This window comes from Apis cerana, linkage group LG3, assembly GCF_029169275.1.
Source record: "Apis cerana isolate GH-2021 linkage group LG3, AcerK_1.0, whole genome shotgun sequence".
Lineage (NCBI taxonomy): Eukaryota > Metazoa > Arthropoda > Insecta > Hymenoptera > Apidae > Apis > Apis cerana.
Window position 1 is genome coordinate 8,664,273 of NC_083854.1, and position 25,670 is coordinate 8,689,942.

General features: G+C 40.7%; 2 protein-coding genes and 2 non-coding genes across 12 annotated transcripts in view; 1 reads left to right on the plus strand and 3 right to left on the minus strand.

The window, feature by feature from the left end:
* LOC108002413 (polycomb group protein Pc-like) overlaps positions 1-25,670 on the minus strand; it is a 222,636-nt gene that overhangs the window by 87,617 nt on the left and 109,349 nt on the right. The window lies entirely within an intron of this gene.
* The window catches only part of LOC107998103 (ras-related protein Rab-37), a 215,263-nt gene that overhangs the window by 80,282 nt on the left and 109,311 nt on the right, over positions 1-25,670 (plus strand). For 2 of the 9 annotated variants that reach the window (XM_062072760.1, XM_062072759.1), the window contains exon 1: positions 22,785-24,305. The exons of 2 other annotated variants lie outside the window; for them this stretch is intronic. In XM_062072760.1, the coding sequence (XP_061928744.1) occupies positions 24,102-24,305 (204 nt within the window). In that variant the 5' untranslated portion in view covers positions 22,785-24,101. Of the gene's footprint in view, positions 1-2,308; positions 2,417-8,902; positions 24,306-25,670 lie in introns of those variants that run through there. 5 more of the 9 variants (XM_062072764.1, XM_062072762.1, XM_062072761.1 and 2 more) reach the window with 5 other exon arrangements.
* On the minus strand, positions 8,063-8,135 carry Trnav-aac (transfer RNA valine (anticodon AAC)). The gene has a single exon. It is a non-coding gene; the product is annotated as a tRNA-Val (tRNA).
* Trnav-aac (transfer RNA valine (anticodon AAC)) lies at positions 8,550-8,622 on the minus strand. Its single transcript has one exon. It is a non-coding gene; the product is annotated as a tRNA-Val (tRNA).

Sequence of the window (25,670 nt, forward strand, 5' to 3'; positions counted from 1 at the left end):
GGCGCGCCGCGTGTTAATAAATCTCGTGAGATCACGGCCGCCGGTGGTGGAGGAAGGGAGCGTGGGGCACCGCAGCGACGGCGACGACGACGGCGACGACGACGGCGAAAAAAAGGAGTTAGAAGGAGAAAGGAAGGAGTGGACGGCCCTCGCCGCACACGAAGGGCGCGAGAATCGTTCTTTTCCTTCGTTTGCGCTCCTTCACCGTGCGTACCTTGCGTCCTTGTTTTTATCGTAATTATTCTCCACGCTTCTTTCTTTTTCCTTCCTTCTTTCTTTCTTTCTTTCTTTTCCTTCGAGCTCGTATGCAGCTTTCTCTCGCACGCAGTCTCCAAGATTTGCGAGAAAGAAACAAAAATTCTCGAGATTTTCAATATTTCACGAATATTTATCGAATAGTCGAGTAATGAAATTCGAAGAAGAAACGAAGATTCTCGATAGTTTTTTTTATCCAATGCACATATGGTTATAATTGAAAACGTAAAAGTCGCATCTTGCAACTTGGATATAGACACGTATAGTTTGCAATTAATATAAACGAAAATTAGGGGAAAGAATTAGTAAATTGTCTATAAATTTCAAGCAGAAATCCTTAATTCATAAAAAGAATTCTTCCTTTTCAGAAGAATCGTTTCAGAAATCATCACGATCAAAATGTGCTGAAAATTCGACGGGATTGAAACGGAGTTTTTTTCTTTTCCGCGTGAGAAACCGGCGGGATTGTTTTTTGAAGCATAGGAACGGGGGATCCCCCCCCCCTTCTGGTGTGAGTGACATGTGTCACAAAGTGTGTCGAACCCTTATTTAGTGGCGCATCAAAAAGTTAGCCCACTTTCAGTCGCACGCACACATCGCCGCGATCACCACTGGTCTCCCCCTCCCTCTTCATTGTCAGTCTTCTAATGCTACGAATCGAATTTTTTCCCCCCTCTCCCCTTTTCCCTTTCTCTTTCTCCTTTTCCTTTTTTTCTCTTTCTTTCTTTTCCCCCTCTCCGCTTTGCGCTTCTTTGATTCCGCACGGAAGCGGGAACGCGGAGGATTCCCGGACACAATGCGACGTAATTGGAAGTCACCGGATGCTGAGAATTGGCCGTTTCCCATGATTCCGTGGATTTATCGAGCATTAACTCGCGGACGAGGATTCGAGATTCCTAAGGGATCTTTGTACTTTTATTTCGGCCTGTTATTATTGTTATTATTATTACATCTTCCTCCCCGACTCTTATCGAGGCAAGAAATTACGATTTTTCTCGTGGATCCTTTCCTTTTCCGGACCGATCTTTACCTTGATCCATATCGGATTCTATCTTCTTCGATGTATGGAACATCGATTTTCGCGTTTTAAATCGCGAGAGAATCGTGTAATAATATATTTTCTACTCCAACGCCGTTAATGGCCCCAAACGAGAGAGAAGCGGCGCTCGAAGTGGTGGCGGTTCATAAATCGCCGCATCCCTCGCGGAAACCCTCTGCGGCGACAAATAAATACGCGTAAAACGGGGAGAGTCTGGTCCCTTCGAGTTGTTGTACAAACATAAAGGGCGGCTGGGAGGTCGATTTATCAAGGGAGAACGGAAGTTATCATTAGCCTCGAGTTTCCTGTCCGGGGAAATTGTCCTTTTCCTAACGAATCTCTCTAAACCGACACAAACCGGCCCGAGCGAGAAATCTCGGGATTAAAACGCTAAAAATTCGAATCTCGACGAAATGCAAAAAAGGATTTCGATTGAAATAAAATTAAGCAACAAATCTAATCGTCAGGAAAGATTATCATCCTGCAATTTAATAATCAATAAATCTACGCAAAAGTACAAACGGCTTTTCGCTCTCTCCTCCTCCTCCTTCTTCTATACTCCCCGGCCACCGGTTAAACGGAAAAAAGTGTTAGAAATCGTTATCTCGATCGATTGAATTTATACGAGAATACGAGCGAACAAGATGGAATAGAAGAAACGGTTGAGCAGCCTCTCCTTCACCTTCTTCCATGGCCTCTATCACGACTCGAGGTCTAAACGGTCGTAAAAGAGGAAGAGAGCGGCGAGTGGAGAGGCACGTGAGCCATTATTTCGCTCGAGCCTCGATGGCTCGTCGCGGCCGAGTCGCATGGGTGGCGTGGGTCACCCGGTAGATCCTCGTTCTCATGTCGATACTGTTATCGGCCGCTAAAAGATAATCGGCCGGCCCGATGCGCGTCCACTCGAGTGGGCGTGCGACCGGCTGCGATCGTCGCGGAATTTATTCAGCTGTCCCCGATACCCAGATGGAATTCAGACTTTGCCCGACCAATTGCCCTCCCAACAGTCTCTTTCGATAACTGTGCGCGCTCAACTTACGCGCGGAAACGCTTCGCCAAGTTGCGGAAATAAATTCGGGACTTGGACCGAAATCGAGGGGCAGGAGGATTCGACGGATCGAGGTTCGAGTCTTTTTCCAACGATACGCTTTTTTCTCTGAAAATTTCTGATCTAATTAATTCAATTAGCAGGAGTTAGATTGGAAACGCGTACGGAATCTTCGGTTTTTGGTTAAGTTTGACAGGTTTGTTATAATAGAATTGGTCGATTGCGTATTGGAATACAAACGAGACGAGTTTGCAAGTTCGAGCGACACGTGTAATAACGTATCTGATTTTCCAGAAATCTAATCGGGCTAAAGTTAAGCAGTTATATCTATATGCAAAATATAGGAGTGCGGTTTTGGTATCGTGCCAAAAGTTCAGCACTGACATTTTCAGAATGAAGCGATGAGTGTAGTAGAGGATGGAGAGATCCTTGCATAAAGATCCTCGTAGATAAAATGTACGCGATATGCACGGCACGCGATATTCCACCAGCGCAAATCCGCCGGACTGCGGAATTTTTGTCCAAAAATCAATCGACGCGACGAAGCGAAACCTTAAGCCAAGATTTTCTTTCATCCTCGAATATAAAACTGTTATAAATTTCAAATGCACTCGAATTTCATACAAATATCGATGAGATTAGAGAGATACTTTAGGACGATCTAGGAAATTTTACGGAAAAAGTCCAACGTGTGATCGAAAGGAGGTATTCGTGGAAATCGATTCTTGGTAAAAGAAGGATCCTTCCTCTAAAAGCATCCGCCTTTCGAAGAATTTCGGAAAATCGGAGGTTTTCGTAAGGTTCGTAGCGCGATTCGCGACGGAGCAAAGTGTCGTTTTACGTAATCGCGTTTAAGCGCGTCCTTGCGGACGTATCTGCCCGGCTCGTCACGCGACACGCGCCATTGCTTCGAGAATTTTCAGCGGGCGCAACCGCAGCGGCGCGCCGAGCGTAAAAAAAACCGGTTCCGGCGGCGGCTCGCCTCGAAACTCGAAGTCACGCCGTGAAATATATCGCCGATTCGAGATTCCCCGCGACTACCAATGTTGATACGACTCCCTTTCTAGTCTAGATTAATATCTCCACGCCAGATTTCCACTTCCGTTCGCCAATTTTTTCCCTTCCTTTTTTCGTTCGTTCTTCTCTTTGGCTAATCTGCTCCGCTCGATGGCGGAAGTTGAGCAGTTTCCAGGAAGAGATTTGGGACGAAGGATTGAACTATTGCGGACCAGAGGGAGGATCGTTCGTTTCCGTAATAGGTGCAAGAAATTTTTGCCTTTCTTCCGCCTCTTTGAATAAGCTGCTCCCTCGAATGGCGGAAGTTGGGTAATTAAAATTTGGGACGATGGATTGAAAATTGACAGAGATATCGTCCATTTTTGTAATAAGTGGAAGAAATTTTCGGCTTTCTCTCGTCTCTTTGGGCAATCTGCTCCGTCCAATGGCGGAAGTTGGGTAATTAAAATTTGGGACGAAGGATTGAAAATTGTGGACGAGAGGGAGGATCGTTCTCGTTTAATAAGCGCGAGAAATTTTTGATTTTCTATTGTCTTTTTGGGTAATTCGCTCGTTCAGTGGCGGAGATTGAATAGCTTCCAGGAAAAGATTTAGGACGAAGGATTGAAAATTGTGAATGAGAGGAATTTTTGACTTTCTTTTGTCTCTTTCGTTGATTAGTTTCGAGCAAGTGTTTGAAAGGAGGATTGAAAATTAGATTAATAAAGTAAAGAAATATCGATCGAGCATTAATTCGAGCAAGAAAGCGTCGAATTTTCGTGGATTGCTAAAGTAAAGGATATCGAAAAATTTACGCAGAAATCTTCATTTCTTCAAAATGGCGATTGTGGAACGTAATTATGATGAACTTTTGTCGCTAAACTATTATCGTCTAATTTAATTCCTTGATTAAAAATTCCTTGAATAAAATTGACACTTTCTATTTTCATAAAACTCGTAATTTTATTTTGGAAAACAATTTATAATTTATGATCCACAATCGTTAAATTTCTATTTTAGAAGATATATCACGCGAAAAAATTTAGCAAATAAAGTTTTTAGATTTACGATTTTTACCATTTTTACCCATGTCCTTTAGAAAGATATATCGTATAAATAAATCTTACGTTTGAACGAATCTTTACTTTATTTATAGTTTTTACGATTTAATTATTTTCTTTTTCCTGTATATTCCTCTAATAAGTAATGCCACTCTGAAAAAAATATTAATACACATCACTTAAAACCTTTACACTTTCTTTGAGAATCATTCAATCGCTCATCCTACATATGAGAAATAAAAAAAAGGATTCCATTGATTTCGAAAGAATACGTTTATTTTGACAACTTGCCAAGAAATTCTTACTCTTCAACTATGCCTCGTATATACACCTATATATACTCCAAGGCTTGACAATAATAAAGTTTACGAATTTTTTCATAATAAAATTTATTACGTACTTCATTATTGAATGTCACACTCGTCGCTTTCAAACTCGTATCTGTGTTATTTCTTTTTCCAAAACTTTTTACATTCTTCATACCTTCGTTGCTCTTAATGTCATTGATTGAATAAATATCTGTAAAATATCCACATAGAATAGCATAGTTACGTGTATACCTGCAAGTATAAATAATTATTATTCAATTCTTTCGCGATCGTTGATCGAATTGTTTCATCACGCGACGCGATAGAGCGATGATCGAACTTTTTCTGAGATTTCTCGTGATTCGACCGGCCGCAATATGGTGACCGGCCCTCAGCGGCGCCAGCAGGCATTGATTTCACGCGTGGGCCAGGATGTCGGGATATCGATCGCGCCCCCTACAACGTTTCTTGCCTTCTTCTCACCGCTTTCGATCCCAAAACCGTTTCACTCCGCGTTTCTTTTTTTCTTTCTTCTTCTTTTTTCTTTTTTAATATATATATCATTAATAGGTGACTGGAACCTATACGACGCGCTTAATGGATTTTACTCGAGGATGTTTGCGTTGTTGAGGATCGAAGTTCATTCCGGTAATTATTTCTAAACGCGATCAGGATTTTTGTACGTAAGCACGTATCGTTTATTTGAATAATTGGAAGTTTTTTGAAGAATATTTTCTTCAACTTTTACTGTACGGGTATTGGAAGTTTTTTTTATTTACGTCGATGACAAATTTAGTAGTCTTTTCCGTTCAAATTTTGGGATTTTTTTATGTAATATAGAGAGCGTTGATAGGAAAATATATAAATTTAGGATGAATCGAGTTGAACTATATTTCACGATGATTTATTATTTGTAACGCGATCTATAGATCCTAGTTTTCTAGTTTGAAAGTTTCATGCATAGATATTTATTACCGTTAGAGAATCGGGCGTTGGTTTTCAATATTGTTTGCTTCGAACGCGTGAAATATTGATGGTGTATTCAATTTGTTCATTGCTACGGCGCGAGGTATTTTATTTTAAATCCTCTATATGAAAGTTAAATGTTGAATATGGTCGATTCGCATTCGCGATGGTGAAAGAGCTGAAAAGTTTGTTTTATGCGTTTGTTTTCCAGTTATGTAGCAAATCGTGTTCACGCAGTTTGTGCAAAACGTGTAACAATTAAATTTCGATATTTTAATCTCGTGGATCAGAAATTTTTACTTCCGCATTTCAAAAACTAATTTTCACGAGTATAGACGTAATTCGACAATATTTTAATCAACTCCTATCTTAATAATCGGCTTGCATTATCGTCTCGAAAATATCGGCCAATCCTAAACTCTTCCTTAATTTACAACGCTTGGATCAACTCACTTCAATGTCGTGAATCGGGATTGCGATTTCGAAACCATTAAAAAAAAAGAAAAAGCACCGCTTTAAATACATGTATCTTAATGGCAAAACGGTATCTTCGGTTTAAACCAGCCTCGTGCGTCGGCCTCGTAAATCCCTTTCTTTTTATCGTATCGTAAGGAAGAAAATGAATCGATGAATCGTCGTTACTCGTGTATTTCGTCGTATCGGCTTCCACGAATCGCGGCCCTCGATTGATAAAACCGGGGAACGGTACCCCGGGCTGGTTTATTAAGATCGGGCAGCGATATTTACGGGGTGACTCGAGGCGATCGAGGAGGCGTAATCGAGCACTCCAACGCTCGGATACTGGCGTTGCTTCTCGATAAGCGAGTTGTTTCATGGCGAATCGGTCGATCATCGATAAATCGAACACTTGGTAATCTTTTTGGCGCGTTAACAGTGATATTAAATCGGGTGCACTGCGAATTTTTTTTTCTTCGAGATCACTTTGACTTTTTAGACGATCATTTTCTTTTCTTTTTTTTAAGGAATCCTTGGTTTGCTTGTATTTTCCTTCTTTGATTTATCGAGTATATTTTTTGTCTCCTTTTTCATTTTTTTGTTAAACTTTGTATATATGAGATAATATCAAATGGAGAGCTAAAAGTTATATAAGTCCGATTAAAATCAATTTAACGTTAAAATTATAGAATATAAAAAAGTAATTTTCCTTTAAATATTGAATTTCTCAAAATAAACTCCATCTGAAATTTCACTACGATTCCTCGTGTTATTTCACACACGTGTAAAAAATTTCACGTGCGATATGATATAATTCTCGTCTGTGAATCTAACGCGACATAAAATTTTCATTATACCGTCCATATTTTCAACAAAATACGAGAAACCAAAACGATCAAAAGAATCGGAAGAGCGTATGTTTTCGTTTTATTTCGCGTTGTCGGTGGAGAGACGAGAAACTTTATTCCCTTTTATTTCCCACCGATTCGGCTTCATATTTTCCCTCTTTATTACCTGTTTACCAGTATTTTCTCCGGTCACAGTTAATCATCTCGGACTCTTTCATCGCAGCCAGCACCGATGCGAAAGAGGTCTCGAAATAACGTGTCGTGACCTCGATACTAGCTAGCAGTCGGCCGCCTGATTCGGTGGTTGGCTCATGGCCCGATTTTCCTTCCGATATCTTTCCGCTCCACCCTCGAAAACCACCCCTCTCCCCTCTTCCCCCCGTTCTGTTGTTCGTTCCACGCTCGCCGGGACGATGCTTCTGTTTCGGATAATTCGCGGCTTCGAATTTTCTGTTGTTCTTGCGTTCTTGCGATTTCTTCTGCGTGTCATCATTTTCATATTTCTTTCTTTTTTTTTTTTACGGAAGAAGGATATAAAGGAAAATTAAATAATTGGAAAAGGATTTTAAGAGATGGGTTCGATGATTAGATATTTGTGCAATCGTTATGCAAAGTTTAGGAATATAAAACGTGTATAAAGAGGATGCGCATGACGCGTGAAAATACACGAAATATCCAAAATGTAGAAGAAAGTTTGATATAGTATTCGAGGGAAAATAAATTCTTTTCTCCTTCGTTCTGAAAAATTTCTTAATATTCTTGAAATTTCTTTTTAGTAATGTTTTAAAAAATACCTGAACTAATTGCTATTTTTTTTTATCGTTATTGATTTAAGTTTTCATGCTGCGTGTGTATATAATTTCGCGAGGGAAACGTGATTAACGCGGAAAGGGACGTATTTGAAACGTGGAAAAGTGTTTTGTATCCCCTGTTTTTGAACGAAACTTTCGTAGATGTATTCGATGTTTGCGACCATTGAACTACGCTTGCAATCGCTTTTTAATAAATCAAAATTGTCGAGGATTGCATTGTTACGTGTATTGTTTCGTGAATTCATGAAAAAATTCAGTTGCAAAAATAAACCCTGTTTCCGCCCGGGATCGAACCGGGGACCTTCCGCGTGTTAGGCGGATGTGATAACCACTACACCACGGAAACCCAGTTGAAAGCTTTTCTTTCAATACGGTACTTATACTTCCCGTTTCATTAATTTAAATCAAATATTTTTTTAAAATTTGTTCATCGCATCATCGCGCGCGACTTCGATATTGGTTTAAGGATTGAAACCGATATTAAATACGATCATACAACAGGGCATCGATTGTGTAAATTTTTAAAAAGTGAATGTTGCTGATATTCCATCAATGTGGAATTAAAAGTGGTGAAAGTAATCGATATCGGTTGAAACGTAATTATCGTAATATGAATTATTGAAGATATCGTTGGGAGATGATAATTCAAGAATAAATTTCAAGCGTTTCGTATTAAATAATAATTCGATATAAATTTTATCGATCTTGTTTTAAATAATTATAGGTAATATTTCGAAAAAAAGAAAATAAAAAAAAGAGATGTTTCCGCCCGGGATCGAACTGGGGACCTTCCGCGTGTTAGGCGGATGTGATAACCACTACACCACGGAAACTCGATGACGACGATTGGGCAAAGAAAAATTTGCATTTGCAAAATCTCGTCTTTTCCTCCAAACATAATATTTCCCCTCTTTTTCAATTATAAAATAAAAAATAGAAAAGTGATAATAATAATTCCTCTCTGCGTATCTTATAAATTTTTCCTTCGCTAGATTCAAATACCACCACTTTCTTTCGTTTAAATTAATCCCTTTTTTTATTACTTTCCTCCATATTGCTCGACAACGAACGAACGAATAAACGAAATCATTAACAATCTTCTTCCCTCGATTCCGTTACAATTTGACACAATCGATCGACAGTAACCGTATTCAAAATTTCATTTCCAAAAATTTAGAGAATTCCTCCGGGGAGGAAAGCGGGGAGGGGGGCTCATAGTGCAACGTCCTTCCTGAGAAAGTTTCGAGATTAGTTCCGGATCACGGAAGAGGCCGAACAGAGGAGCAGCAGGGGTCGAAATCGGCGCTGGAAGGAAGCCGCGTGTCATTCGGCGCGCACCAGCATCGTAAATCGAAGATCCACCCGGCCTGCCGACCAATCAGCGCACCGCACCAAAACACCGCCACTCTCCGGGGGACCAGCATCGCGTCCTGTTCCTCTGATCCTTTCACGGGCCTTCTATTGTCCTTGACGGCCCTCCACTCCCACGCGCGCCCCGTATCCTCGTCCCGAAAAACCTCCTCGCGTCCTGTCCCCTCCCCTCCCCGCCCCCGCCCGTACCACATCCACCATCGCGGTCCTTCGCCCACGGAGGGGAAGGAATCCTGGCGAAAGGACGAAAATCCGCCACGCTCTCTGGTCTCCTGGTAAATATTAGCTCGTGCTCCACCGACTTTGCACGAGTTCGCTCGAATATACATGTGTATGTGTGTGTGTATATGTGTATCTATACTTGTATATTTATATATAGATGCGGGAAGGAAGGAAGGAAGGAAGGAAGGAAGGAGGGAACAGCGATTGGATTTGAATTCGAGGTTCATTTGCGCGACTCGTGTGGAGAGAGGGATGTTTTCAAGTTCTTTTTTTTTAAGCGTTCTTGTTGCTTTAGTTTCGTGTTGTTTGTTAATGGACGTGGAAAGTTGGCCGTTAGATCATTCGTAAGGATGTATTTGGATATTTCATCAAAGTGGTGATGGAACTGTAATTAAAATTATCTTTTATATTTCGCTCGGTTTAAATGGTTTTCCGTGTCTCTTTGTTCAAAATACTGTTCTGCGAACAGAATTATTTCCGGGTCGAGTAATTCTGTTTGGGATGTTTTTAAAAAATATCTTTCGTCCGTTGTACTTGTTTGGTTTAGTTTTTAATTCGAATTCGCTGTATAATAACTGTTGTGAAAAATTCTTGTTGTCGAGCAGTTTTGCTCGCTTCACATATTTCCCTTTGCACGCGTCTTTTCGATCAAATTAACTCGTTTCTGAAATCAAAAATTACACACACGCGTAGATGTATCCAGTCGAATACGCGCGTGGAATCGCACATTCCTTCCAACACGTTCGTTCGAAGCACCTTACCTTTTACCTACTTTCGCCGATTATTCAAAAGTATCTATAATAACCCCTGTTGTCTCGAACTGCTAATTTTTCTTCAGAATCAAAGGGAAATTGCAGGCAACGCGTTTCATGAGTCGATCATCGACATCAAAGGAAATTCGGTTGGAGAAGGAATCGACGACGAGGTGCGAACAGAAGGGGGGTAGCGAACAGAAGGGAGATTAAAAAGGGTTTGCGCGGGGAGGAAAGGAAGAGGAGGGAGGGAAGGTGACATAGGCGCCGGCGCCAAACGAGTGGCAACAGTCGATAAACAGTCGTGACGGGTCGTGACGGACCACCCCCCCGGCCACCGTGAAAGTCCCGTAAAGCCCAATGACATAAAATGTAACAGGAGTGACGGGCAAGGCCGCCTTTGGGGTTGGATCACGAGAAATTCACGGTGAAGGAGACCTCGTTATTAACCAACCACCGTCGAGCCACCGCTCTCGTCAATCGTTGCTCGAAACGATCGATGCGTTTGCACTGTGGATGATTAGGGACTACGAAGAGAGGGTTTTCTTTTTCTTTTTTTTTTTTTACGTTATCAAGGTGAATATAGAGGATGAATGTGCACGATTCTTGCACGTTTATTATTTGGTTATTGATTTATCGATATATTAATGTATTTATTCGTTTGTGTAATTTGCGTGTTTCGTGGAATTTTTTCAAGTATTCTTTTAAAAAGATTGTAAAGGATGATGTGGTTTTTAATTTTCTTACTTTTGGGATAGATATTTTTTTTTTCCTTTTTTTTTTTCGATCTTAAAAGAGAAGATCGGTGGAAGGTTAAACGAACGCTCTTCGAGCATCTCTTCAAACATCTCCTCCTCGGCAAAGAAACGAAACCAGTATATCGGCGTTAATAAGAAAGATCCACTTAGACGATGGAACTACGATGCTAATATATGACACGTTTTTTTTTCTCAAATTTCAACCTGTGTTCCTTCATCCTTGGTTGACTTTGAACTTTCTTGGTATATATATATATATATATTTTCTTCCATAAATAATTCTCTATCTCGTTCTTTTCAAATCAAATATCGCAGACCATGGACATCTTAACAATACGTAATTTAATTTATCCTGTATTATCCGAATAAGACACGCGTAACAACGTTGGCTTTATCGTTGAAATATTCAGAATAGTCCTCATTTGCATACATCAGAATTATATACATCGTATTACGTTCCTCTTATTATCTTTCATACGTTAATCCTTTATTGAAATTCCGCTTAAAATTGTTGATTTAAAAAGATGAAATAACATTTTTGTTTAAAAAAATAAGAAATTCTCCAGCTCGCTCGGAAATAAGAGAAAATAAATCGTACGATTATTACCGATGCAACGATTATTCGATAACGAATGAATATATTTCCATTAATTGTAAAATTCAAACTTGACACAATTTTCATTCTAAAATCATCATAATTACCAATATATAACCATATTCGATGCGACATTTAACAATGATATTCAAGTATCTTCAACAAGATCCTTTCGTCATAACTTAATAAAACTCGAAATCAAAATAGATATATGCATGTATCTTCATTCTTCTTCGGCGTAAAGAAGAAAAAAATGGGAAAGCCAAGCCAAAATTTCGCCCAAAACTCGTACGATTACGATTAAAATCACGTTGAATGCGACATTCAATGGCCACATCCCGGGATTCGCCCATCATACCCGGCACAACTCGAATTCAAGCGTTTCTGAAGCGGTCGAATTCCGTCGTGGACGGAAACGGCGGGATTCCAGGTCGGCTGACATCCTCGAAATCAATTTCGAGATGGAAGGTTGGATCCGTGGTGGGATCGAAGACGTCCACGGCATCCCACCATTTCCGGGCGGCACGAATTTATCGAGCGGAAATGCCGCGTTTTATCTCCCCCTTTCTTGCCCCCTTTTCGTTACTTGGACGGGGTCCAAAAGTGATTTGCATCTAACGAAGCCACTTTGTTCCCGCGCGACGTGCCCTTTCTTCCCGTGCCGCGCGTAAATATCGGAAGGAGCAGAAATTTACGGAGGAAGAGAATTGGCTCGCGGGAATGCTTCGCATTTGACGATTTTTCCACGAATCTATCTTTCTGATCAAATGTTCCTTCAGATCGAATTTTCATTTTCTCCTTTTTTCTTCCAACGATGTGATGAAATGCAACCTCGCTATATTTGTTTTCTTTTTTCTTTCCAAGAAAAATAGAAACGGGACGCGGTAAATTATTAACAAAATTTAAAAAGAATATTCGAAAGCAAAGACAGGTTTATATTAATTTGGATAAAATTAATTATTGAGAAATACGTTTTGTAGCAGCGATGCACCGACTTTTTAGCCGTTTAAATCCTCAAGAACGAAAGTGTCTTAATTACTTATTGGATTACTTATTAGATAAATAATCGGAAGGATGAATTTATCGATGTTGCGCGGTAATGTTTCTTCGTTAATTGGAACCATCCAGTAGCTCTCTTTCTCATGGGAGTATATGAGAAAAAGTACAGTTTGGGAATATCATTACTGTTCCTTTTACTTTCCTTTGTCGAGAGCTGTATATGATGCAGAAAAATGGTGGATCCGCAAAGACGTTTCCGTGGAAGAGTGGTTTCCGAGCAACCACGTGAATATTGAAAGCCTGCTCCAAGGAGGAGGCCGTGGCGGGCTGCGGGGGCGGATCGTGGAGAAAGATGACGCGAGGGACAGAGAAGAGGTAACCGACAGCCCCGCGTTACGACAGTGTCGTAGCACGCGATCAATTCTCGAAATGATCGTCGATCAAGAAAAAATCCCTTCACGAGGATTTGGAGAGCTTTTTATTGATCGATAAATTGATCGTTTTTATTTTAGATTTCCTCTCTCTCTCTCTCTTTTATTTTGAAAGCAATTATTATCGGATTATTATTACCAGAAAAATTAATTTTAGGTAACGAAGAATCGTTAGATCTTCAAGATGTGAAAATGTGTCGAAAATGTGATCGAGGAAAGAACAAAGGACGATCGATAAAATCATAATAGAGAAAAAACGAAAAGGAAGAATTAAAACCTGCTAAATCTGAATAATATATAATCGTAACGATCGGGTTGTTTCTTCAGGAAAAGGAAAAGAAAATTTCGTTTTCGATGAGAAAACAGAGCGGGCAGCGGAAGTTTTACGCCACTGTGAGAGCAGAGCGGCGGTCTGCAAGAAGACTCATTAAAACCGTGCACCACCGGCAGATTTTCTCCCCGAGAAAATAAAAGAAGGAGAAAAACAGGGAAGGTGAAGGGTGTGCGGTCCGCGAAAGATCACCTGCAAAAGGGGCCAACGCGTGAGAGAAGGAGACCTCGATGGAAACTTGGAAGGAAGAAAGAGAGAGAGAGAGAGACGCGAATAAACCGGCTTCGCTAATCCTAGATTAAGATCCAGTGACGTTTTGCGACACTTTCATCGACTTAACTCCGCTTTAACACGCCTCGACTGGTTTTCCTCGACCAGATCCTCGACGGCCATGTTTTCCACCCATTCTTCCCTCGATTTTTTCTTTTTTCTTCTCCTTTTTATTCAACCTCACTTCGATCCCTCGATTATGACGAGCGTGGTCCCTCGTTAGCAGCTCGTTAACCTCGCTCACCGCTGGAAAATCCTTAATTACCGCGATCGAAACGACCAACCTTGATTCCTCTCCTCCTTCTTTGGATACCTCGACCTCGTTTCCGGTTTTGGGCGGCCCTTTCGGGATAATTTCTCCGAATGGATGCTGTGTGCAACTATTGCCAATCGGAGGATGAGAGAATTTCAGCGTTTCTCTCTATGGATTCAAACGAATGCACACTCGATTCAGAGTAACGATGCTTATACAAATATCGACAATTGTTTATAATGGTTTATAATCCTTTCGTAAAACTTCCGTTCAAAATTGTTTCAAAATTCTATCCTGATTTTTCGCTCCTTCCCGAAATTTTCAAATTCTTCGCAACCTGTTCAATTCGGATGCAGAAGTACGAGAAAGGGAATATAATTCGGAAGGGAATCCGGGGGAATTTATGCGAGTTTCCCTGAAAGCGGCGCGCGCGCGACGTGGCCGGAGGGCAGCGGCGATCCACGACCGAAATAACCGAGATTTATTTCGCGAGGGTCCGCTAAATCCTGTTAAGCGGCGGGCGTGAACGCGCCTACGACTTAACAGCGTTAACGTTTCACGCTCGACGATGCCTCGCCGCGAGCCTCATCGATTATCGAGACTAACGAGTCCAATTAAAGTGCCCTCCCGATGTATGGGGTCCACGGCGCTGGCTGCCTCGTTTCGTAAAATGTGGAACGAATAAAAAGCGCCAGATCATAGCGTTGTCCAACAGTGAGAGAGAGAGAGAGAGAGAGAAAGGATAATTCTATTTTGGAATTGCACCTTTTCTTTTTTTATTTACGTTATTGGGAATTTAGGAATTGAATAACGATTGGGTTCGAAAGAAAGAGTCACGTTTCGCTTAATATTGAACCAGGTTAGAAAGTGATGGAAATATATGTCTGATAGATCGTTTTTAATAATAGATATTGAACGATTTATATTTTTATCAATTATAAATATTCGTAAAAATGTATGAATTTCGCGAGATAACTGTAATCGAGTTCAAGTGGTTGACTTTGAGTTTCCGTTCCGAATTGGAAATCAATTTGTTTCCCTTTATGTTCGTGGAAACGTGCAAGTTTGCGTTCGCGAGACCTCGAGTTGTTTAATTTCGCGTCCACGCGAAGGAAAGACACACGATTCGAGCGCAAATCTCTCTCTTTTTCTTTCTTTTTCGAGAAGTTGATTATCATAAATATAAATTCTACGATCTGAACGAGAAAAAGATAAAAAGGGAACGAGGTCTCCGATCAAAAACGAGTTTTCCCACCGCCAGTTTTCAGCGGAGAGTTAATACGAGCCCGTTCATTCGTGGAAACGCGGCTTTAACGGTACGCGTTCCGCGTATGGAACAGATTTATCGATCGGTCGAAAGGCTTCGAATGCCACGATGTTTCGCGATCGGCCCTGTAATTTCCTACTTGTTCCAAGGGTACAAAAGAAGCCAAATACAGTCTCGAATTCACGCTTGTTTGACCACGGAAAACAGCGCAAACAACAACACGGAAATTAAAATTTTAAATCTTCCTCTTCCCCAAAGAGGATCGAAATTTAATATTTTCAGGCTCTTAGATCCAGTGGTGGATTCTATCTTCAAATGGTAGAAATTCATTTTTCCTGGGATAGGATGTATACATATCTCAGGATAAGAAAGTTTCAACTTTCTCGTCTAAACGGCGTAAAAATATCCCAGTTTCCTTGGCGCGTGTCTATATTAGAAAGTTCCACTATTTTCTCCGATGAATCTGTTTCCTTCGTGCGAGGATCCGCCTCTTTCCACTCGTTTCCGACTTTCGAAATTCGAATGGGGAGGGGGGAGGGAATTTGGAATTTGGAAATCTCCGCCAAATTTCTACAAATTCGTTCATTCAGCGATCCTCATCATTCTGACTAAACGGGCGAATCTCGTCGTTACGGCTCGTCGAGTATTTAGGGCCCGGCGTAAAAAGAAAGGGAAGAGAAAAGAAATGGAGAACGAAAACGAAACAACGACTCGATCGAACGAGCGGGAAAGTAAACGAACGAACGAAAGAACGAACGCCTGTTCCCCACGTTGCCCACGTGCGTTCCCCATAAGGGATTGATTTATCGACCGGTCGGATCCCATAATTCTGTGATCGAGCGCATAATTTCGTGCGGCGAATAAACCTCGCGGGCTCGCGTTTCGCGGTCCACCATCTAACGCGATTCAATGCTCATTGTATTGTCCGCTGCGCGGAGAAGAATGGAATTTTTCTTCCTCTTCTTCTCGTTCTTCGTTTAGAATCGTTTAACGACTTTAAATGATGTTATAATGGATCCCGACCGATGCTATCGGCCCTCTCTCAATGGAAAGGTAGAAACCTCCAGCGACAAATCAATGGCTTAATACAGGTATCATTCGATTGCCGCTAATTCTCTAAGAAGGGCGGGAAGGATAAGGATTAAAACGATGAGAATCTAAAGGTTTTTCGATTTTTCCAAACTCGATTCTTATTATCTATTCGTACATTCGTATATTCGTATTATTTGTTAATTATATAAAGGAGAGGCGAATACACAGTCGAAGCGAAGTAAAGCTTGAGATCGACGAACGAAGATTCGATTGGGAAAAAACAAATGTTTCGAGATCGTCGAACGAAAGTTGAACAAAGAACAAATGGATTCGATCGAGAAACGGGGCAAGTTCAAAGTTCGCCGCTCGAAGTTGGAAAATAAATTTTTCCAAGGTCCCAAGCTCTATATATCTCGTCGTCTCGTCTCTCGGCCGAGGTTGGTTGAATAATGAATTATCGAGGCGCATCGCATGCCACGTCGTCACGATGCCTCCTCCTCGGTGAAAATCGATTCATCGACTCGTCGTCCCGCCATTCAGAAGCTTATCCGACGCTGAATCGCAGCGACGCTGTAACGGACGTCGAAAAAGTGCGGGTTACATCCTCGATAACGGGACGACACACGTTGAAAGAATATTTTTTTTTCTTTTTTTCTTTTTTTTTTTCCCTGTCCTTTGTTCCTCGCTCTTTTTTTTTTCTTTTTTTTCGTTTTTCGATACATGTCACAGGGTAGTAGTATTACCTGCTAGGATATTTTTTTTCAAACCTTCTGGTCTTTTGTTGTTATTTTTCTTTTTGTTTTGAAAGTTTAATGAAAAATTCGTGGCTAGAGTTTTGCGAATGTTTAAAGGATGAAATTTGTTCGCGATATTCCGATATTTGTTATCCGGCGAGATGAAAATAAAATATTAGAAGATCTATAAATTTGTATATCTGGAGGGAGAGAAAGGAAGATTACTTGGTATATTTTGTCGAAATTTTATTATTACCAAGATTGTAGAGATGAGCGTACGATTGGTTGTTTTCCAAAAAAGAAAAGAGATGAAAAGTAATTTTAATTTTCGGTATTCGATGGGAATATTGTCGTTACAATTATTTTCGATTTCGTCTTTTTACACTTATCTATCAGAAATCAATATCCTTATATCCGTTTCGCTTTTGAATTTGTTAAACGATTCATAAATATCTGATTATTACCAATTTACCAATTTTAATTGCTGAAAAATCAATCAAAAGTTTAATCGAGAAAATATCGATTTCCTCTTTTCTAAGAAGAATCAGATCTAGAAACGGAACGAGATGTCGATCCTTTAAAAATCTGTACAAACCTTTTTACTAAAAATCAATATCTGCATCCGAATTCGTTAAAAGATATATATACCGAATTATTCTGATAACTGGTAAAAAACCAATCAAAAGATCGAGAATAAAGTACCGATTCGTTCTTTTCCAAGAAGAATCGGATCTAGAAACGGTCGATCCTTTAAAAAATCTGTACAAACCTTTTTATTTACCAAAAATCAATATCTGCATTCGAATTCGTTAAAAGATATATAAATACCGATAAATTATTCTGATAACTGGTGAAAAAGCAATCAAAAGATCGAGAATAAAGTACCGATTCTTTCTTTTCCAAGAAGAATCTAAAAAGAAACGGATCGATCGAGATGTCGATCCTTTAAAAATCTGCAATGCCGTCCATTGGTCAGAGAGAATCGAGGAATCGTCCAAGGTTTGGTTGATCCGCATCCGAAAGGCGGTCGCCAATCACCGGCAGTCCGCGATTCAACATCAACAACGATCTCGAACAACGGGAGCGGAGGAGCGAGATTAAAATAGCGTTCACGGATAACGCGTGTCACGAGTTATTTTTAAACGCGACAGGCGCATTCTTTTCGCGGCTGGTCTATCAATAGCCGGCCCCCGGTAATATCTGCTACGCGCATAATAATGATATTTCAAGCCGTGACTTTGACTTTTAACTTCGCCTCGCACAGAGACGAGCAACACCATTGCGTCACGCGACACTTGAAAATACGTTATTCTCTCTCTCTCTTCGTGACAGGGCAGCGCCCGTATCTCCATATTTTATAAACGAGAGAAGCGGGATGTAAACACTCGCGCGAATTTCGCTTAAATTCGGATTCAGATTTGCACGCACGTAAAATCAAATCTAGATGTAATGTTCAAACGTGAAAACGCTGTAACTCGAAGTGGGAGAAATTTAATCAGCATACAGATATGAGTTGATGACAGATCGGAATACTGAAGTCTAATCCAAAAATTTCGAGCTCGATTCGTTAATCTTTCGAGAAAAGGTTCGAGAGGAAAATGTATTAACAAAAATTCATTTCTTCCTCGTAAAAATCGAGATCTTTTCTTTCGTTTGGAGAGAAATATTTATCGATCACTTACAGAATTATGTAATTAATTAAACCACATGTTAAAAAACACGCAATAGATGAACTTACATTCTATTAGAAAATTGTGAAGCAATTTGTCGTACACGTAATTTCTCAATAAATTCGCAATTGTCGCATATATATATTTTACGCAATAACGCTCTTATTAAGACAATAATCATTCATGATATTTAATAAATTAATAATTCGAAATTGAATCGTTGGAAATGAATTTCCGTCGTGCAGATGCGATTGCTAATTAATCGAGCTGGCCGATTGAACGAAAGCCAAGTTCAATTAATGATTAATTATTCGAAAACTCGATGCTTGTTTTCTCACTCGAGCTAGTTTTCCAGCGATTTCCAGTAAAAAAGTCGTATCTCGATCTCTATTGGAATCTTACGGCGAAAATAGCCATCGAAATGTACACGCAGAGTCTAATATCAACAAGTGGGAAACGGAATCCACACGTTTCTCGAAAATTTCTTTTCCTTTCTAGTTTCATTCATTGACTCTATCAAACGAAATTACAACGAACAACTGTACAAATGCAATATTTATACATCCACACGAATGATATGCTACGCAAAGTCATGGATTCAGCACGAAATCTATCTTCCCAAATTTATCTTCCCAAAAAGAAAGAAAAAAACAAAGAAAAAAACCGAACTAGAAATCGTCAGCACGAGGGAAAAATGGTGGAAATGGAACACAGGACGAGAGATATCCTAATGAAGATCCGTGGGAAGCGGTCTCTTCCATCATTCCGCTCGGTGGCGGGATCCGTGGCGGCACGATTGAGATTTCTGCGAGCAGGTGGTCCCCGGTAATAAATCGTATTGTAAGCGATCCCCTCGACTAGCCACCTGCGAATCGATATCTCGAGCGGCCGGTCCAAGGCGGCTCGCATGCAAATTCGCGGCTATCACACGGGTGGATAAAGCTTTCCTTCCTCCTCCTTCTTTCGCCTCCTTTCTCGTGCACAGGCGGCTCGCCGGTTCTCGCGCAGCTGGACCGATCGTTTACGCGCTACTTAAGGGATGCGTTGCCGATTTTTTCTTCGGGAATTGAGAAATTTTTCCGCGAAACAGGTGCGGGCGAACGTGAAGGATACACCGCGTGTATCGAAGAGGTAATCGATACGATTACGATAATATGTTGCGAGTTGCTGTTATTAATAACCACGGATATCGGTAACGTTCGTGTTTATTTAGATCGTCGTTTCGATTATCGGGTAGTTTCTTTCCTTGCGCCCAGTTGAGAAATTTGAAATGCGAAACAGGTGCGGTGATAACGCGGTATAATTATGTATTGACAGTTGAACAAAGTAACCGATGCAGTTAGCATAACACGATATTTTTCTTAATAACGGAAGCGCGGATGTTTATGCATCTTGCCAGGTATTGAGAAATTTTTGTGAAACGGGGAAACAGGTGCGAGCAATGAAGAAGGTATCTGGAAGAAGAAACTGGAGACGTTTCGTGCGAAAAATATAAAATGTTAAGGAAGAAGAAGTAATTTAGTAATTTTATATACGAGGGAACGTAATCTTTCCAATATTTGTATCTGAGAAATATCGATATTTCGTTATTATCGTATTGAAAGTTGTTTGTTGGAGAATCGAATATTCCGAAAACTAATTATTTAGTGGGTAAATCAGCGTACTTGAAGTTCAGCGTGCGCAGAAGACTCGCGTCACGATCAATTTCCTATTAACTCGATCAACATGGTACAGTGAATAAGGCAATCTATTATTAAATGATAATTTCAATGGGAAAGCGATTGAACATATTCATATGTACGAAATGTTTCTACTATAACATTTTTTTAAATCGCGAACCAAAAACATTTTCGGAGTAACGAAGAATTCCAATCTAATATTATTTCTTAAATTATCGAGATCCTCTTCCTTTCCATTTGATATATAATTCATTTAATATAATTTCATCGATTCGAAATTCGGGAGTGGAAACATTTTCAATCACGATCAACGATGTTACAATAATATTACTTCTTAAATTACTTATCCATTCAGTTGGAAATACCACGAACTTTTCCCTTCTCGTGTTATATACAATTTTTTTTTCTCTAATTGTGAAGATCGTAGCAAGAGAAAGGTGGTAGTACACTAATTCAATATTCAAACAAACGTGGGTAAGCGCGCGTGTGATGGCTCTGGTTCGAAAGGGTCGAGATGAATGAGACGGTGTCGAAAAAGGACGAGGAAGGGAGAAAGAAAAGTGGATCCCCCTCGGCGGCAGCCGGTCCAGCGAGTTTTTGGCCGTCTGGCGCTAACTGTTGGCCCCCGTATCCACCTTCTCAGGTACCGAGAACGGTTCCGTCCCACACGTCGTCCCACTCCAACCAACTCCGGGCCCTACCCGACAGAGATAACCCTTCCTCCCGTACTGGCCGCCCACAACTCGCTGCAACCACGTCCCTCAAACGTGATTTATGGGGGACACGGGGACACGAGGGGAAGAAAAAGGTTCGCAGTGGAAAAAGGTTCGAGGTGGAAAAGGGTGGAGGAAGAAGAACCGTGCACCCCTCTGTGCCTGTTGTGCCACGTGCCGCTTGGTCAGGTGAATGGAGGGAAATGTCGTTGTAATTGAACTTGCAGTTTCGCGAATGATTGCTTGACCGTTCAATGCATTCGTCTGCTTAATTCGAATAGTTGGCAGGTGGAAATTAATTTTTTTTAAGAAAACGAGCGAGAGTTCGATATCGAGAGATTGAAAATATGAAGGAAAATGTTGTCGGGTAATTAGTTTGAACGTGTTTGCGAATGATATTGGTGACAGGTGGTAGTGATTGGTATGGAAAATGGATTGACAATCGTCTTTAATAACGAGGGAGAACTCGTCTTGGACGGTTGATGGCGGTTGCTGTGGATCGGGTTTTAGTAAATTGGCAGATGGATTTAATTTCTCAGAGAATACTTATTTTAAATACGTTTTTTTGAATTAATAAAAATATATATATATATATTTTTTATCGACAATCAATCGTATGGAAAATTTTTCCTGAAAACTAATAAAAATCTTTCCGCAAAGAATCGCGATACGGATTTAATACGTGAAAGAATGGTGGAATTCATCGAGCGAAAATTTTGTTGCTTCGTCGTCTTCGGTTCTTTCGGTCTCCTCCTCGATGGAGCGAGGAGGTGGAACGGCAGGAGATAGAGCGAGGGCCGCGAGGAGGTGGTTCGTTCGAGTGAGTAAATGGCACGTCAACGTGGACTGCGGGCAATATCGGCGGCGAACGTCAGAAGGCCGGCCAACTTTTTTTCCTAGCCAACACACAGACAAATCGATATCTAGCCGCGCTGTAGTTTCGCGTTTTCCTGCTGCACCAGCCTCGACCGCAGGGTCACTGACACATCGTCCTATCGTCCACGATGAAACCGGCCCCCGTTCCCCACCATTCGCCCATTTTCCACGATACTTTGCTCCTTATTATTTTTCATCTTGCTCGAACCATCTTCCAACACTCTTTCGTTTTTGGCCGATCTTCGATCTTCCATTCCTGCTCATTTTCCAAACCGGTGTTCGGTTCACTTTTCAACGATCCTTTCGTTTCCGTAATATGACGAGTTTAAGAGTTACAATATCGAAAAGCGAGAAAAGAAAATAACTTGAAACTTTCTTCAACACGAATTCGAATATAAAATCGAGGATAATAATCTTTTGGAATGGTATTTTTTTTTACTTGGTTCGATAAACCAAGTTCGAGGGTAAGAATGGCGAGATAAAGTAAAATTAGAATATAGTGGGGAGACGAAAGACGAGCGGTTTAAGGGCGATAGTAAAAAGTTCGTGGCCCCATTAAACCTAGGATCAATCCGGACCAGCCATTCAATCGAATCGTGTACAAGGAAAGCAAGGGAAACTGGGTCAGCGCAATTTCATAAAACCTCTTCCTGAAACAGCAAACAACGCGATGTACTCGCTTTTATAACGTTGCATCGACCCACATTCCACCAGCCGCGTTTAATGCAGTTTTGGACGAGCGAGCGGAACGTGTAAACTCGTGTCCATCGAACGATACGCTCTTTGATTAGTGTGTGGATCCACGGGTATTTAAAATGCGCTTTTGAAATTTATCGCTCTACCGTGGAAATTTGATTATTAGAAGAATTTTTAATATTTTTTTTTTTCTCTCTCTTTTTTTCTTCTTGTCGGACGAATAAATTGTATCGTGCAAAATTTGTTGTCCAATAATTGTTTTTTTTTTTTTGCGAAGAGATCAATGTGGATTAATAGAGAAAGGGGTAGTAATTTATCTTTTTTATTGGAAAGGTAAATTGCGTTGATAAATTTTCGCGGAAGAGTGAATTTCAATGAATTTGTTTTTTTTGCCGATTATTCTTAAATTTATGTATTTCGAGAGCGATAAACTAGAATTTAAAAAAATAAAATCGTTCGGCGTATGTATAATAACCCGTTGTTTACCCTATTAGATCGACTTATTAACTATTTATTCAATGATTAGTCTCTTTGCGTTTCTTGAAGTTGTTTTACCTATTAAAGTTAAATTTCCATCTCTCGAGTTTCTATTTAATTGGCTATCAAAGTTAAACAAAAAGACTAAAGGCAGATGTTTGGTGAAAAATTAACGGTCTGCCTTTGCAGTTTGTTTTATGACTACACGCTTTAAAGTTAAACATTTGCTTTCAAAACAGTGTGATTGACACCTGAACAATATCGCTAAAATATCGCAGATAGATACCACTCGAGTCTAATTATCGTCGAGTTTATTTGCCGAAATCTTCATTCTTTCGTTTCGTTTCGAGAAAAACATATCGATGCAAGTGTCGATCGATAAACGATTAGCCATAGATCCGTCAAATCATAAAATCAACAAGAATTTCATCAATTTCCTATTTTCAAGATTCCTCTCTTAAAAACTCCCCGAATATCGAAGACAAAATATTACAACATTACCCATCCCCCACCAAAACGAGCACATTCCTAAAAGAACTCCTCCCTCATCCTCGCCAAGTACTTGGCATACACCACACACATATATACACATACATACGTGCGCAGCGTATTCGTAAACCCGACCCAACACTTCGATCCAGACTTGCCAACGGCCACCTCCTCTCTTCCAAAGAAGAGAAAGGGCGACCGTATTCTCCTAATAGCGGGCAGCGTCGTGTCAAAAAGAGCCATCAAACTGCACTCGTTGCTCGCCAACCGTACGTACTACTTCCTGCCTTTCCTGCCGCCTTGCTAGAACCGCGACCCTCTCCTCGTTTCTTCCACGCACGGCAGAGAGAGCGTGACACTCTCCTCGTCGCGGCAGCACCGGTTTGGTTCCACCATCCATCGCCCTTCCCTCGTCCACGCGCTCTCCATCTGGCTACCCCTTCGTTCGCCGTCCGTGGCCAACTCGCGACTAGGAGAACGAGGAGAGATCGTTCCCTCTCGCTCTCACCTCGACCGACACCTCTCTTCGTTCTTCCTGTATACCTTCGTTCCACGCTCCTCGCTCTCCTCTTTCGCTCGGATTCTCTTTCGGTCGAGGCTCGGCCGCGTCGTCGCTCCTGTTCCTTCCCTCTTCTTTCGCGTGTTTTCGCGCACATGGAGGGGATTACCTTCTCGGGTGACGTGTTACCCTGATACCATGGGCAGCCGGACGCAGACGTGCAAGATGGCACGCCCAACTGTCGCCACGCAGACGCCGTCGTCGCTCGCTGCCGCCGTGGAAACAGGATTACATGCACGGCTTGATGTGTCACGGATCGCGGTGATTCGGTGCTGCGGTTACCGGGCTCACGCTGCCGACTCGACGACGCGGGTTACGTGCACGAGGTGCGGCGAAAGATTTGTGAGTGTGTAGCGTGAATTTCTTATTTCGTTTTCGTGGACGATTTTCGGTCGAAATTTGTGAAAATCGATTTGCTGAGAATATCGTGCGATACGGCGTGACTTTGCTTTTCTTTTCGTAGATTGTGTGTGTGTTGTGTTAAGAAGTATGTCTACTAAGAATATCGTATAGCTTTTGCACGTGGCGTGACTTTTGCCTTTATTCGTTTTCGTGGACGATTTTCGACTCGTAGATTGAAATATGTGAGAATCGACGAGTCTTCTCAGCGTTCCTTTGCCAACAATATCGCACGATGATTTGAATACGGCGTGACTTTGGTTTTCCTTCGTGGACGAATTGCGTAGAAATTTGTATATTGTATTACCGAATGTAGAGGTTAAGAATATAAACTTCGTGAATATGGCGTGATTATTTGACTTTATTTGTTTTCGTGGACGATTCGGTGAATCATACGTTCGTTGAGGATATTGTTTACTATTAAGCGTGTTGTAATTCTCTCCTTCTACGTCCTCGTACATTTAAAGAGAAACATTTTGATTGTATTAATTTCCCGTAAAATGTAATAAATAAATAGCAAATAATCACTTTTCCATACAAATAATCGTATTCATGAGACACAATAAAATTTCACCGATTAATGAATTAATAATCAATGTTCGTCACGAGGCTGGTCGCATATGTGGCAACGAATATATCTATATACAAATATAAATTTTGCTGATATTCGCATTGATTGAATTTAATAGATACGATGATATGTATGTTTTACAATTGCCACTTTCTTTTACTTATTTTCATAACTTTCAATTCGATAGAATTGTTAAATTCGAATTTTGCGTTTACAAAAATTCCTTTTAGATTCCATAAGTTTCTTCTTCACGAGTTAACGATCGAACTTGTTCCTTCTTTCGCAAGATTAATGAAATTGCCGATAACACGCGAATTATCAAGCCGCATTGGTTAAAAGTACTCGATGGATGTATGGAACGATATATATATACCGTGAATATCAGTTGCTAATGATAATGACGACGCTGCCCTGATATCGTTGATTGTTTCGTTGTAGCTGAATCGCTTCGTGATTACGCGAATGGATTAACGCAATTGCAAAGCTGATTTGCTTGCGATTCATCCTCTGCCCCTCGCGAATTCGCCTCCATTCGTTTCTCGATATCTTTTTAATTGAGGGGATACGCAAATTAAAGATTCACAATTTAAAGCTACAGTATTTTTCGGTCCTTTTAGACGCAAAACGAAATTTGATAAAGCGTTGGAAAATAATAACTTAATAACTAATCTTGAATCTTTTTTTCAGAATTTTTTAAAGCTTCGGAAGATTGAAAATCTAATCGACAAACGCTGAAA